A 16,317-nucleotide genomic window follows, 5' to 3' on the forward strand; every position below is an offset into this window, starting at 1 on the left:
GTGACTGACGGAAAGTTTGTAACATGAGGCATCTATACACAAAGTATGGAGCATCCAGGTCTTCTACCTTCTGAAATATAAAGCTTTTGTGAAGTTAGCTAACGCCACCGCCGTTGCCGCGGCCGGATCACTATCCCTTTGTCAGGCGTTCTGCAACAAAAGTTGCAGGTTCGACAAAATGCAAGCAACACCCATTGTATTCCAGCAGATACTAGAATTTTAACAATTCAATTATTTAAAAATATAGTATAATAGAGTAGACATTATTTCTTTCTACCAATCATGGACCCTTGTCTGGCATATTACATAAATATCATAATACAATTAAACATGACATTCAAAGTTTGACAGAAACCGAACGAATATTTTATTGATACCATTTGATTTAAAAGTAAATTATGTCACTTTTATCATGTTATCTCGAATTACGAGTCAACATTACAATTGCTGTTAAACAGATACTTTAATCTATTTGGATCACTTCAGGCGTACACTCTGGAGTTTTGACGGAAACCTGGCTAAGCGCCTCCTTTGCCTTACAATCGTTACAAAAATAAATTTTCAAAGACTTGTTATCAATATCCACAGAGAGCGCCTGTAATTTACTTTTTTCGCTGAATTCTTTTTGACATGCGTCACAATTGTACACTTGACCAGATTCTGCACCATGTTCACCATCGGCATGTTCTTTCATATGTTTCCGTAGAAATTTAGGCTGAGGAAATACTTTTCTGCAGAGTCCACATTTATAAAGTGGTTCATCATGTGTAGCCATGTGCTTTTTTAGCATGATGACAGTAACGTAACTGTTTTCACAAATACTACATTGAAAAGGTCTATCCCGATGACTTCTCCGGTCGTGTACCAATAATGCTTGTTTTGTATGAAAAGATCTCTTACACTTTTTACTCTTACATTTGTACTCTTTAATGTCTGCGTGTAGTTTATGTTCTTCCAGTAAAATTTTCCGGTCAAACTCTGCTCCACATTCTCTGCATAAAAATCGTTTGGGTCTTTTAATGGCATGGCTGCTGATATGTCTTTCAACAGAAGCTTGATCATAAAATTCTTCATTACAAACGCCACATTTATAAGGTTTTATACCTTTAAATTTATACAAATATTTATGTATTTTACCCGTGTCCGATACAACTTGGACTCGAACATCAGTACTCTGACCAGCCCCTTCTGTAGACACATCAGAACTCTGACCAGTCCCTTCCTCAGACATATTAGGGTTGTGAGTTACTTTTGGTAACAGTTCCTCTCCGATCCCACAATGTTCTTCATTCATATTGCGTAATTTACTGTGACGGACTTAAAAATTCTATATACCTAATCCTTTTCAGCTAGTTTATATCAGAATGTCAATGTCAAATATATATGTAGTTATTTCTGTTGTCATGGAGACTGGGCTTGCAGCAGAATCAACATGTGCTGTAAAATCAAAGAACATAGATGACATATAAATAAGAATTCAAAAATAAATATGCTTTTCTTTATAACATGTATAAGATAGGAACAATTTAACTTCGTGGAGAGAATGTTGTTTTTGACTGAGATAGATTATTTTGGTTTTACACAAAAGCTCAAAGAATTTTTAAGGGTTTTTATTCATTAACTAAAAAATAAAATTCTTCAAAATTAATAAGGTAACACTTACTTAATATAAGGTAAGGGGGAAATCTGCTGGATTCAGAACATTTCTTTGAAACTTGAATGTGCCTGTACATTTATCATGTTTATTGAAGCATTGGCAAGGGTTTTCCTAGTTGAGTCTGCTAGTCAGATCTATATAATTAGCAACTGAGGGGAGTCAGAGGGGACCTGATCCCAAAATCCAGGCTTAAAAAAAAAGAAATTTATATTTTGACATCCAAAAATTTGTAAGAGAATTGCGGGATCCCAGAGTACAGATAATGGTTCGACACCCCCCCCCCCCCCACCCTTGAAAAAAAAATCAATGTTGTAATGGTACAAGTTTTGAATGAAACAACTTTGTGTTTGACTTTAAGTGGTACAATGTACAATGATGTACCAGTTATTAACTTGCTTCCCTGCATGGTCTCATTGGCTCAGTAAAATAAAAATGATTCATTCAGACCAGGGCTGGACTACTTCAAGGAATCACATAAAAAATATTAGCCTTGCCAGACGTCATAATTATTTGAACAAGGTTCGATCATCATAACAAATGGACAAATATAGCCATATTTTCACCTAAAAAACTATAAAGGGCAAAATTTCCTTTAGGGATCAACTGACCATTTTGGTCAAGTTGACTTATTTGTAGATTTTACTTTGCTGAACATTATTGCTGATTACAGTTTATATCTTTCTAAAATAGTATTCAAAATAATAACAAAAATCTGCAAAATTTCCTTAAAAATACTAATTTCGGGGCTGCAACCCAATAACGGGTTGTCCGATTTGTCTGAAAATTTCAAGCCAGATAGATCTTGACCTAATTGACAATTTAACCCCTTGTCAGAATTGCTCTTAATGCTTTGGTTTCAGAGTTATAACCCAAAATTTACATTTTACCCCTATGTTCTATTTTTAGCCATGGCGGCCATGTTGGTTGGTTTGCCGGGTCACGCCACACAATTTTTTAAACTACATACCCCAATGATGATTGTGGCCAAGTTTGGTTAAATTTGGCCCAGTAGTTTCAGAGGAGAAGATTTTTGTAAAAGTTTACAGACGTCGGGCGACGACGGACGCCAAGTGATGAGAAAAGCTCACTTGACCTTTTAGGTCAGGTGAGCTAAAAATAGACCAAAACTAAAAAACTTAACTTTGACCACAGAACCATGAAAATGAGGTCAAGGTCAGATGACACCTGTCAGCTAGACATGTACACCTTACGATCATTCCATGCACCAAATATAGTAGACCTATTGCATATAGTATATAAGAAAACCATACCAAAACAAAAACTTCAAGTGGTCACTGAGCCATGAAAATGAGGTCAAGGACATTGGACATGTGACTGACGGAAAGTTTGTAACATGAGGCATCTATACACAAAGTATGGAGCATCCAGGTCTTCTACCTTCTGAAATATAAAGCTTTTATGAAGTTAGCTAACGCCACCGCCGTTGCCGCGGCCGGATCACTATCCCTATGTCAGGCGTTCTGCAACAAAAGTTGCAGGTTCGACAAAATGCAAGCAACACCCATTGTATTCCAGCAGATACTAGAATTTTAACAATTCAATTATTTAAAAATATAGTATAATGGAGTAGAATATCAACATGTCATTATAGACATTATTTCTTTCTACCAATCATGGACCCTTGTCTGGCATATTACATAAACATGATAAATATCATAATACAATTAAACATGACATTCAAAGTTTGACAGAAACCGAACGAATATTTTATTGATACCATTTGATTTAAAAGTAAATTATGTCACTTTTATCATGTTATCTCGAATTACGAGTCAACATTACAATTGCTGTTAAACAGATACTTTAATCTATTTGGATCACTTCAGGCGTACACTCTGGAGTTTTGACGGAAACCTGGGTAAGCGCCTCCTTTGCCTTACAATCGTTACAAAAATAAATTTTCAAAGACTTGTTATCAATATCCACAGAGAGCGCCTGTAATTTACTTTTTTCGCTGAATTCTTTTTGGCATGCATCACAATTGTACACTTTACCAGATTCTGCACCATGTTCATCGTTGGCATCGTTGGCATGTTCTTTCATATGTTTCCGTAGAAATTTAGGCTGAGGAAATACTTTTCTGCAGAGTCCACATTTATAAAGTGGTTCATCATGTGTAGCCATGTGCTTTTTTAGCATGATGACAGTAACGTAACTGTTTTCACAAATACTACAGTGAAAAGGTCTATCCCGATGACTTCTCCGGTCGTGTACCAATAATGCTTGTTTTGTATGAAAAGATCTCTTACACTTTTTACTCTTACATTTGTACTCTTTAATGTCTGCGTGTAGTTTATGTTCTTCCAGTAAAATTTTCCGGTCAAACTCTGCTCCACATTCTCTGCATAAAAATCGTTTGGGTCTTTTAATGGCATGGCTGCTGATATGTCTTTCAACAGAAGCTTGATCATAAAATTCTTCATTACAAACGCCACATTTATAAGGTTTTATACCTTTAAATTTATACAAATATTTTTGTATTTTACCCGTGTCCGATACAACTTGGACTCGAACATCAGCACTCTGACCAGCCCCTTCTGTAGACATATCAGAACTCTGACCAGCCCCTTCTGTAGACATATCAGAACTGTAACCAGTCCCTTCCTCAGACATATTAGGGTTGTGAGTTACTTTTGGTAACAGTTTCTCTCCGATTCCACAATGTTCTTCATTCATATTGCGTAATTTACTGTGACGGACTTAAAAATCCTTTATACCTAATCCTTTTCAACTAGTTTATATCAGAATGTCAAGGTCAAATACATATGTAGTTATTTCTGTTGTCATGGAGACTGGGCTTGCAGCAGAATCAACATGTGCTGTAAAATCAAAGAACATAGATGACATATAAATGAGAATTCAAAAATAAATATGCTTTTCTTTATAACATGTATAAGAGAGCAACCATTTAACTTCATGGAGAGAATGATGTTTTTGACTGAGATAGATTTTTTTGGTTTTACACAAAAGCTCAAAGAATTTTTAAGGGTTTTTATTCATTAACTAAAAAAAAAAATTCTTCAAAATTAATAAGGTAACACTTACTTAATATAAGGTAAGGGGGAAATCTGCTGGATTCAGAACATTTCTTTGAAACTTGAATGTGCCTGTACATTTATCATGTTTATTGAAGCATTGGCAAGGGTTTTCCTAGTTGAGTCTGCTAGTCAGATCTATATAATTAGCAACTGAGGGGAGTCAGAGGGGACCTGATCCCAAAATCCAGGCTTAAAAAAAAAGAAATTTATATTTTGACATCCAAAAATTTGTAAGAGAATTGCGGGATCCCAGAGTACAGATAATGGTTCGACACCCCCCCCCCCCCCCCACCCTTGAAAAAAAATCAATGTTGTAATGGTACAAGTTTTGAATGAAACAACTTTGTGTTTGACTTTAAGTGGTACAATGTACAATGATGTACCAGTTATTAACTTGCTTCCCTGCATGGTCTCATTGGCTCAGTAAAATAAAAATGATTCATTCAGACCAGGGCTGGACTACTTCAAGGAATCACATAAAAAATATTAGCCTTGCCAGACGTCATAATTATTTGAACAAGGTTCGATCATCATAACAAATGGACAAATATAGCCATATTTTCACCTAAAAAACTACTGTGTGTACCATGTGTACAGACTTACCTGTGCTGTTTGGAAAGTATTCAGGCCTAGCATCCACTAGAAAAGTTAAATGCATTTTGTGTTGAAGAAAGATAAAATCTTTCATGGTTTTTAACATGTTTGATGGACATTTTTTTCCCTTTCTGCAGAAGGTGTAAAAATAAACAAACACATGAATTACTCTGATACTGACTGTCCACTTATAGGTGACTCAGATAAATTCTTTAACTCACCCACAGTGGTGAAAATATCTGTCCATGTCAATTAAGGAGAATCAAACAATACAAACCGTTTTTTTTCTTGAGGGAGCATCTCAAAGTTGTACCACATTTTCTATTGCCCATGTTGCCTATTGCATGAAGGAAAAAATGTGAGTCGGTCTTTTCACCACCAGCGGCATAATGCCCAACACCACTGAACACCCCAAAACAAATGTATTAATCAAAGTTGAGCATACATGTGTTTCTATTATGTACCCCATCACACATGAGTGTGTGTCCCCATAGTGGTCATCAATTGGTGTTTATATTATTTAAACAGGTTTAGTCTTAGAGGCATTTTATTAGTTGTTAAGGTGGTACCTAACACTACAGGGAGATAGCTCTGTAAAATCAGCTGAACGTTTTTATTACGTTGTGTTGTAAATGGAATATTAAGCTTCTCAATGATCAAAATTGGTGTTTGTCAAAGTGCTATATAACCAGTGTAATTTTTCTGACAAAACGGTTGGTTCAAAGCTTTTGAAATTTTTATATTTTTGTTAAAGAGTCAAAGTTAATACTTTGACAAAATCTTATGAAAATTAAACGAGTCAAATTAATTTTAGTGAAAGTGTTGGGTACCACCTTAATGGCTTTGAACTAGCTGTCAGATAACTGTGAGTACTCTCAGATCTGTTCATTGTGTCTTTTTGTGTCGGGATGTTTAAGTACCCGGCCACGTCCACTTGTATTTTTTGTCTATCTGATGAGTTAAGCCTTTTTCAACTGATTTTTATAGTTCGTTCTTATTTTGTACTGTTATACCACTGTCCCAGGTAAGGGGAGGGTTGGGATCCCGCTAACATGTTTAACCCCGCCACATTATTTATGTATGTGCCTGTCCCAAGTCAGGGGCCTGTAATTCAGTGGTTGTCGTTTGTTTATGTGTTACATATTTGTTTTTCGTTCATTTTTTAACATAAATTAGGCTGTTAGTTTTCTCGTTTGAATTGATTTTACATTGTCTTATCGGGGCCATTTATAGTTGACTATATGTGGTATAGGCTTTGCTCATTGTTGAAGGCGGTACGGTGACCTATAATTGCTAATGTTTGTGTCATTTTGGTCTTTTGTGGATAGTTCATTAGTTGTCTCATTGGAAATCATACCACATCTTCTTTTCTATATTATGTTTTAAAATATATGATATTTCAGATTGGTCAATATTTGTCGCATTGCTGTAAATATATTGTATGATATTTGATATGTAAATAGCACAGGATTTTTCAAGGGCAAATAGTTTTCTTGTTCTGTTGTGTTGTATATAATTATATTCATGATATATTATCTTATGATCTTTACTTGTAATTAATTTAATAAAAATAAATTGTTAAAATAAATTAAAACATTTGATTTTTAAAATGTGAAATTATCACAATAATCAGATAATTATATTTTTAAAAAAATGTTAAGACTTGGAAGTGTATTGTTCTGACATTTTCAGCCCGGCAATACTGTTCTTGTTGGTTTTGTTGTTATCATTTCTTATTAATTTGTGTATTTACATGTTTAAACATACACTGGGGTAAAGCTGATGACCGTAACTGCATTCACGGTCATCCCAAGATGTCGGATGAAAAATTAGGTTAATTTTTTTTATTGTCTGTTAAGGTGTTTCTACATCATTTTTCTTACAAAGCATACTTTGATACGATGTAAATTTATAAAAGATTCACACAGAAGTCACAAATCTCTACCGAGGAACGTGTATAAAAAGGGAATTTGGATTTGAAAAAATCGCTAGGATGACTGTAACAGGATTAGCAATTCATAACAAGGCTGACCGTAATTGGTTAAAAGATGACCGTAAATTGTTAAGGATGACCGTAACTTTTAAAGGATGACCATCAATTCTAAGAAATATTTATATTTGTATTCATAACTGTTTGTCGAGTTTGTCTCAATAGGGGTTCGCTTAGCGGTTATAAATATGTTTTATCAATTTCTTTTCAACTATTTGCCGTATTTAGCATGTTTAGAGTTTATGACAATGATAGTAAATTGCATATTTATCGTAAATGATTAAATATTTAGGTTATAAATTACAGGCAGGTTAAAATGTTTACATAGTAAGCACATTGTCTACAAGATAGCTCATGTTCAAAGCTAGCAAGATTCCTCTTTCATTCGGATACGATTTAATACAGTTTGTGAACTATGTATTTGAAGCAAGTCTTATTTTCTTCTACCTATAGGATAATGCAGTCTTATAAATACATTTTAAACCAACACAATTATTTATTTGATACAAAAAAGGTAATACAAATACGGATATCTGTTAGAATCGATGGTCATCCTTTATAAATTATGGTCATCCTTTACAAATTACGGTCATCTTTTTATCAATCACGGTCATCCTTGTTTTATGTTATGGTCATCTTGAAAATATTTTACTTACGATTTACGGTCATCTTAGCGATTTTTTCAAATCCAATTTCCTGTTTCATACACATTTCTCGGTAGTAATATGTGATTTCCGTGTGATTCTTTTATACATTTACATCGTACCAATGTATGCTTTGTAAAGAAAATGCTTTAGAAACACTTAAACAGACAATACAAATACTGACCTAATTTTTCATCAGACATCTTGGGATGACCGTGAATGCAGTTACGGTCATCAGCTTTACCCCAGTGAACATAGTTATCCTCATTTAGAAGGTATATTTACTCTTTAAATAAGGGGAAAACAATATATTTAGGTGTGTTAGAATAAGATCTATGGTATTTTAATGTGTTTGGTGGTGTTCAGATCTGTGCGGTGGTGAAAAGACCTACCGAAAAAATGCCTATCAAAATGATCAAGATCAAAATCCAAAAGAGATTTATCTTTCTGAAACACAAAATGCATTCAATTTTAATGTATCTAGCATGTCTAGTGGATGCCAGGCATTAAAACTTTTCCAACTTCACAGGTAAGTCTGTACTCAAGTACTTTTTGGTATGTATGTAAATTTATATAGCCATATTTGTCCGTTTGTTATGGATATATATATATTATATACAACTCATCTGTCATGTCTATATATGATATACATAATAACATATATATATAAAGCATGAAGATAAATCTGTTGTAGAGTTGTCACTGGCTCAGATTTTTATAAATATAATTATTTTCTGTGACTGCATCTTACATTAATTTGTAGGATCCTTTACTATAGATAATTTAGCTGATCAGTAAAAATCACATCTTCATGCCTTATACATGTTATATATAATGTGCTGTAGTACAACGCTAGATTAAAACCGATGTGGAAAGGTAACACCCTGCCACCGAAAGCTTCATTTTATGAATCCCAGGTGGTAGTGTGGTCTAGCTCACCAGTTACAGTGAGTGCAGGCGATTTGGTTTGAGGATATCTCAGTAGCAAGTGTTCAAATCCTGGCGAGGGAAGAACAAAAAATTGGTGAAAGCATATTTCAATTTACAGATCTTATATTGTTGGGTTGATGTTTAGAAGAGTTGTATATATATATACACATTATGTACACAGCCATGTATCACCATCACCAGGTCAGGAATAACCACCAATTGGTGGATTATACCTCAATTGACGTTGCAAAATCATGCTCCTATCTCACATTAGCATTTTATTACAAAAAATATTCATTATACGTCAATTGGTCTATACCAATATACCTCAATTGGTGGATTATATGTCAATTGAGGTATAATCCACCAATTGGTGGTTATTCCTGACCTGATCACTGCTGGTGATCCAATGGATAAATCTATTGTAGAGTTGTCACTGGCTCAGACGTATCAGATACTAATATAATTATATATAAACCTTATGTTTATGCCTTATAACCTGACAACCTTTGTAAGCTGTAGCAGCCCTGTGATACCAAGATACTAGTCCAATTAATTATGACGACTACGAAGGCTTGTTTAAATTTTTGCTTTGACTCCTTCCTGTCGATGTATAAAGATTGAGACTACTATAACACTATAATGTGTATGTGTTATAGTAGTCTCAGATAAAGATAAATCCGATAAAGGCGTCAAAGATTTTTTTTATAAAAGCCAATAATTTAATAAATTCCAGACATCGTGTTCCTTCGAGTGTTAAGTTGTCCTCGTAAATAAGTATATCAATATTATATATATATATGTAAAAATAGTATACAGTTTATCTTACCAAATAATATGAGAAATCTGAAATTGTGTAAACAAAAAGAACAAAAGTTGATAAAGTGGAGACAACTCATAATTTTAGCACAGGTTTCGACAATCACCAACTGCAAAAGTAATTAAACGTAACCAAAAACGGACTGACTCACCTTGCCAGCCAGGTTAATTAAGAGTCTTAAATGGGAAAGGGGATTGTCTTCGTTTGCGCATATAAACAATTCTTAAGTCATTTCTAGATGTTAATGCTGTAAAAATTTAATCCATTGTTTCCGTCGTTAGAATTACGATTCATTTGCTTATATACATTCTCCGCTATTCTTGGCGATGCTCGAACGCAGAGACATATAAATGTATTTTAATTTCCAAATGTAAATGTCTCTAATGATGATAACTATCTCACAAATCTATCATTCCTGAACTTCTCATCATAGCAAAGATAGTCTTTTCATTTATTAGAAGAAGAAAAAACTACACTGGGCACAGTTGTTTCCATCTAATGAAATTTCATGATAATTTGGAGATCATACACAGTCTATGGAAGGTGCGATACGATAAAAACTTTTCTTATATCAATGAGCGATATTGTCTTATATCAACGAGTTGCATTGTGGGAAATCTCAGACGAATGTTTACATTTTTATGAAGGAACGAAGAATTATCGGTATAAAGTAATGATTCTTTTCTTAAAACAGGATGGCATTTAACACGACATACGTCTGCTGTATAATTTCCATGACTTATTTTATGTTATAACAAGCAAGGTGTATTTAAACGAGAAAATTAAATTGTTGAATAAATGAAACATAATTGCACGATTTATCATTTGTAGGTGAACACATTCAATAAAAATTCAGTGGAATGCAATTGAAAAGAATTCAATTGTTTACTAAGCTAAAATCACCTATAAGTCAAAGTTACTGCTATATTGTCTAATATCAATGCGATGTTTGTCTTATATCATACCGATACTTTTTTAATATCAAAAATTTATGAATGCGATACTTTTCTAATATAACTGCTATAGTTTTCTAATATAAAACGAATACGAGGAAACGTCACAAGGAATGTCAAGAAAACCACAATATAATTCACAATCTTAGTTCATGACCGGCTTAATGTTTTATGATCAATATCACTAAAATTTCGTCTCTGCAACAAAATTAACGCTTACATGGACTTATCTTTTTGAAAATGTTGCTTGACCCTACTGTTAGTTGAAAGTGTTAACAACCTGTTCAGTCTATTGTTTTGTAATCACATGCTTTAACCCACAATTTCTATTTGAAGTGATGATGCAATGGCGGAATTTGAATGCTGTTGTAAATACTAGTAGTCTACCGACCTATTAGATTCTAATATAGGTCCAGTGGCGGATCCGGAGGGGGGGTCCGGGGGTTTGAAACCCCATTTTTGGCCGATCAATGCATTTGAATGGGGACATATGGTTGAACTCTCTTTATTCTTGGTTTGAAACCCCCTTTTAGAAACGGCCGAATCCGCCCTTGAGGTCACACTCCTATAGCCTATCCACATGGGTAATATCGAAAAAAAAAATAATATCATTACTTCAAAGAAAAAAAAACATTCATTAAAACAATCTTATCCAATACAGCTCCAAATAACAATGAATATCCATATGGTAAAATAAATATTCCAAACAAATTAAAATGTACAAATGCTGATGTCCCGAACTTTGAAGATACCAACTGAGTAGCCTCAGACTATAGATTGAACAACTTCAGATCGATCGAAAATCAAAAATCTTGTGAAACAGAAAATGTATTTATTATCAACATGGACGCTTATTTAAGGATTTAGCTATACTTTTTGGACCTTTTGGATTATAGCTCTCCATCTTTTATATAAGCTTTGAATTTCAAATATTTTGACAACGAGCATCACTGAAGACACTGCTTTGTCGAAATGCGCATCTGGTGCATGAAAATTAGGACCGTTAATGTTATTACTACCACTGGGTCAATGTTTCTTCTGGTGGACTGTTAGTTGCCGGGGGAATCACCAGCCCAGTAGCCAGTACTTCGGTACTGGCATGTAAATACGGATTTTTTGTGTTATTTAAACTTTCTGTAACAAATTTTTAGAAATTATGATAAATTATGGAATGTATCTCCCTCATGCAAAGCTATGATTCCTTTCACGGATTTGACTATACTTTTTGAATTTTTTGAATTATAGATCCTCTTCTTTTATATAAGCTTTGGATTTCAAATATTTAGCTACGAGCATCGCTGAGAGACATGTATTGTCGAAATGCGTATCTGGTGCAGGACAATTGGTACCGTTAATGTTTTAACATCGCGACCACCGCGAGAACATTCCGCTGTATTGTTGCCAGAGATTTGACCTTAGTTTTTGACTAGTAACCGATCGTATAAATACGCTAACATTTCTTAGTGCAAAATAACAATCCGTATCGCTTGTTATAAATTCATTTCTACAATGAATACTAAAAACAAATGTTTAGAAAACAAATAAATAAGATGTAAATGTCTGTTGAAGTTAGAAATAAACTCATCATAGATATTTGGACTAAATTTTGTATATACGCCAAACGCGCGTTTCGTCTACAAAAGACTTATCAGTGACGCTCGAATCCAAGTGTGTGTACATCTTTTCTATATTTAAGAAATAATTCAGGGAAGTCATAGATTGTTGGAAATTTACACATGGATTGGGCCGTATAGTATGGTATAGTAAGTATAGATCTATCGAGAATTTTGTCACAGTGTTGTTTACAAGGCGAAAGAAGCACGTCATACTAGAATTATAAATTAGATCTTTCAGTGCTGTTTATTTAGTATTTTTATTGACGTAATCATTCTTGTACCATCATAACTGTCGTTATCGTTAAAGCTTTAGAAATGAGCTAGTTTATATTGCACTGTACAAAAGATTCAGCACCCAAATGACGTTTTTGGAGGTCTGGAAAGCAGTTATTTATAAGGGGATATTTTAAAGATTTATAGATATAAGAAGATGGTGCATGATTTCGAATGAGACAACTCTCCACAAAGTATAATGATTTGTTTCAAGTAAACCATTATAGATCAAAGTAGGGCCTTAAACACGGAGCCTAAGCTCATAGCGAACACCACGCTTTATAGGAACACAAAATTACTAGTGTTAAACCATTCAAACAGGAAAACCAACGGTCTTACTTGTATAAAAAAGGTATTCAAAAGTATAGGCCAGATTTTGTCGAATCAATCTGAACGAGAACAGTATGATTCATCTTTGTCACAAGTTAATTTCATTGTTATCAATAAAGAAAGTCTTACATGCGTGCATTGCGAGCATATCATATATATATTATTTCGGTGCGTTCATTATAAAATTGCTAAAAATGAATGTTATATAGTATGTGAACAATAATTAGATACTTTTATTACGACATTGTTTATCAAACCCCATTGGTACTGGCATTTTTATATTTGAAAATGGTGGATTGAACCTGGTTTTATAGCGCTAAACCTCTCACGTGTATGACAGTCTCATCATCAAATTCTGTCATATTTACAACGTTTCTTTAACAAAACTGACATAATGGGTCAAATTGTAAAAATATGGGTACAGAAGTCAAATAATAATACTAATAAATACTAATATTGATATAACAAAAACATCGCTATGATATTTTAAAAGTATCGCATTGATATTTTAAAAGTATCGCATGGCGTATTTATGTATATAAGAAAAACACAGCACTTCAAATTTTACACGGACATAAACTTTAGCTCCTAGCTAACTTCTGAATGTATATTTAGACTCAATTGTTGTTTATATTTGAACAATAAGTTTAAAAGTAAGTATTTTCTTATTTTTTTGTTGCCAAAAACAACATTTTCCGCATGAAATGTCTGCATGTTTACAATTGATATTAGACAATATCGCTCATTGATATAAGAAAAGTTTTTATCGTATCGCACCTTCCATAGACTGATACATCATATTGTTAATCGAGATGATTATCATAAAACACAACAAATAAAAAGTTTAATCGTGTTTAAAAAAACCACAACATAAGACTATAAACACAGTATAGTACTTTAAAGTGCAAATTTGTGGAATTTGTAAAATTCAATGAAATCTGTCAACTTTAAGATATTCAACAGTGGTATTTTTACCTTTTAAACGCTCTGATAATGTGCATAAGCAAAAAAATAAATAAAAATAAATGACTCAGTCTCATATTTTGCCTTGATACACCAAAACATCAAATACAATTTGCAAAATTCTTGTATTAATTATAATTTCTATAATTTTGAATGGGTACTTAGGGAAATAATCAGTGTTTTTGATGGGTCGATAACTTGAAATAATCAGCATGATCAGTGTCTGATTGTTTTCACAAGTAATTCAAATATGGATAATTGAGAACAGTGGCTCAAATAAACATACGAAATTATTGTTAGTTGTGTTTTGATCATTTAGTAAGCTGTCCAAAGTAACTGATCAACTCATAAGTATGAGATGACATGTCGAAGAGATCATTTAGCCGAAAGATTATTTAAAAGACCTGCTTGGTTAAAGAGAAATCACATTCTTTATCAATCTATTTAAGTGAAAATATATGCACTTTGTTTTGAATACTAAGTCAAATTTAAATTCACCATGGACACGATGAATTTCGAGTTTTATGCCTGCTATTCAATCTCTCCAGCATCAAGCAGCTTTAGAAGTTCTTATACTGCAGATTCAGTTTCATCACAGATGTCAATATCACGACCTGGCAGTTTATCGGAGTATGAATTTGAAAATTACGACGTTTTTGACACAGCATCTTTTGTAGGAAAGATAGACTTTAATTATATTTTTCCAGACACTAAAACAAAAGGGCTCCATAAACCTGATTTATCGGGAGCTGAAAATCCTCCAAAGAGGAAACGCTACAACAAGTCTCGTCGACGTGAAAGAAGTCCAGCTCTTGTAGAGAAGTCAAAGAAAACCCGCAGATCAAAAGCTAATAACAGAGAACGTAACCGTATGCATGGCCTTAACGATGCTTTAGAGAGTCTGCGATCCATACTACCAGTCACTTCTGGTGAAAACAAATTAACAAAGATAGAGACACTCCGAATGGCACACAACTATATATGGATGTTATCACAGACCTTGGACATGGTGGACAAAGCTCCACAAAACAATGTTGCCGTGACAGATAACGAACAAGTGCCTTCAAATGACAACTCCACAGATAGTGCTATAACAGATGAATCGTCATTTCAGTGTGATGTTCAACAATTCGCATCTCATACGTCGTCACCAGTGGCAAGTGTTCAAGAAAACTATTTTCAAAAATACTTCCAGACCCAACATCATCATGACATGTATGATATATCAGTTACTCCAGGTACCCCATATGTTCCCGTAACTGGAGATACATCTGCTGGATTTTCAGAGTCACTGTCGCCTATTTCTTCATCGTCGCCAGTTTTTGCAAATCACCTAAGTATACCACCAGCCCATACAGGGAAAATCATGGCGTATCCGTCTCACGGATTTACAAGTTATGGACACTCATTTAATTGGAATTGCATGTATCAAAGACCACAGCCTGGAAGCCCTACAGAATACTCTGACACTTCTGATGGATTTACTTATGAGATGTTTCCTTAAAATTTTACTCTAAAATGTACATTTTACAAATAGTGCTATTCTGTGTTAAGACGACATTGTCTCTTATAACATGACTTGTGTGTTTCCTAAAATAATAAATTATTTATATTTTGTATATTTAATATATTATTCAATTTTTTGCCAAACAGCTATCCCGCGTCGTATCTAATTTACCGTCGAGTTTATGGGCTTCGGTCCCTGTTTCAAGTTAATTGATGTTTGGGCTAGGCTATATCATCATCCCGGCCTACTCATAACGAAAAATGTGATAAGACCAAGTATGTAACAGCAAACAATTACAATTCATGTACATGTATTATATTGATGTTTTGGGAGGCGAAGTTCCATACCAGGAAATTCGTCTCCCAAAACATCAATATAATATGAATAATACATGTACAATAGAATCCTTCGAAAGATGATGCCAAGGTACACAAGAGAACATAATCAGACCATAAAATAACTAAATATTTTAACAGCAATGCTACGTAAAAGATAAAGTGATATCTTAAACAAAAAGTTATAAATTTAGCTGCACATTTTCTTACACGTTTTTATTTCAGTTTAATCAATGAGTTTTTACTGGTTAAGAATTTAATTTTTAACCGGATTTTTGTGACAAAAAATGTCGGTTATTGATTTGGGGATGTACGGCGGGCGGTCGGGCGACCGGGAGGGAGGGCGGCATTCAAATGTTGTCCGTGTAAAATTCATGAACCGTTCAACCAAAGCTTTCAAAATTTAATACAGTCGACTCTCGTTATCTCGAAGTCAGCCGGACCGGAGAAATATTTCGAGATACACATAGTTCGACTCAAACGAAAACCGGAAGTTTGACTGAACAAGGGACACAACTCTTGCATGGCATGGTAAAGCTAAAATAAATCAGGGTGAATATGGGAAGGGGATCGATATTCTGGTATCAGATCGATGTATTTGTATGTCATGGTCTTTCGTTATTATAATAACATTGTTTTACTTATT

At 33.9% G+C, this 16,317-nt stretch overlaps 2 protein-coding genes across 5 annotated transcripts in view; one reads left to right on the forward strand and one right to left on the reverse strand.

Moving 5' to 3' along the window:
* Positions 1–352: 352 nt before the first annotated feature.
* Positions 353–16,317, reverse strand: part of LOC134724457 (zinc finger protein 569-like) — a 29,174-nt gene continuing 13,209 nt past the window's right edge. Inside the window, exons 1-2 of one of the 4 annotated variants that reach the window (XM_063587476.1) lie at positions 9,704–9,794; positions 353–1,437 (exon numbers count right to left, since the gene is read on the reverse strand). In XM_063587476.1, the coding sequence (XP_063443546.1) occupies positions 464–1,294 (831 nt within the window). In that variant the 5' untranslated portion in view covers positions 1,295–1,437; positions 9,704–9,794 and the 3' untranslated portion in view covers positions 353–463. Of the gene's footprint in view, positions 1,438–3,361; positions 4,498–9,703; positions 9,800–16,317 lie in introns of those variants that run through there. The other 3 variants (XM_063587474.1, XM_063587477.1, XM_063587475.1) reach the window with 3 other exon arrangements.
* On the forward strand, positions 14,329–15,333 carry LOC134726077 (neurogenic differentiation factor 6-like). The gene has a single exon (XM_063590474.1). The coding sequence runs from the start codon at positions 14,329–14,331 to the stop codon at positions 15,331–15,333; it is 1,005 nt and encodes a 334-aa protein (XP_063446544.1).

The sequence above is a fragment of the Mytilus trossulus genome, chromosome 7 (assembly GCF_036588685.1).
Source record: "Mytilus trossulus isolate FHL-02 chromosome 7, PNRI_Mtr1.1.1.hap1, whole genome shotgun sequence".
NCBI lineage: Eukaryota > Metazoa > Mollusca > Bivalvia > Mytilida > Mytilidae > Mytilus > Mytilus trossulus.

Bases quoted from the DNA above. Each gene is read 5' to 3' on its own strand.
- LOC134726077 (XM_063590474.1), top strand. From the start codon at position 14,329: ATGGACACGATGAATTTCGAGTTTTATGCCTGCTATTCAATCTCTCCA.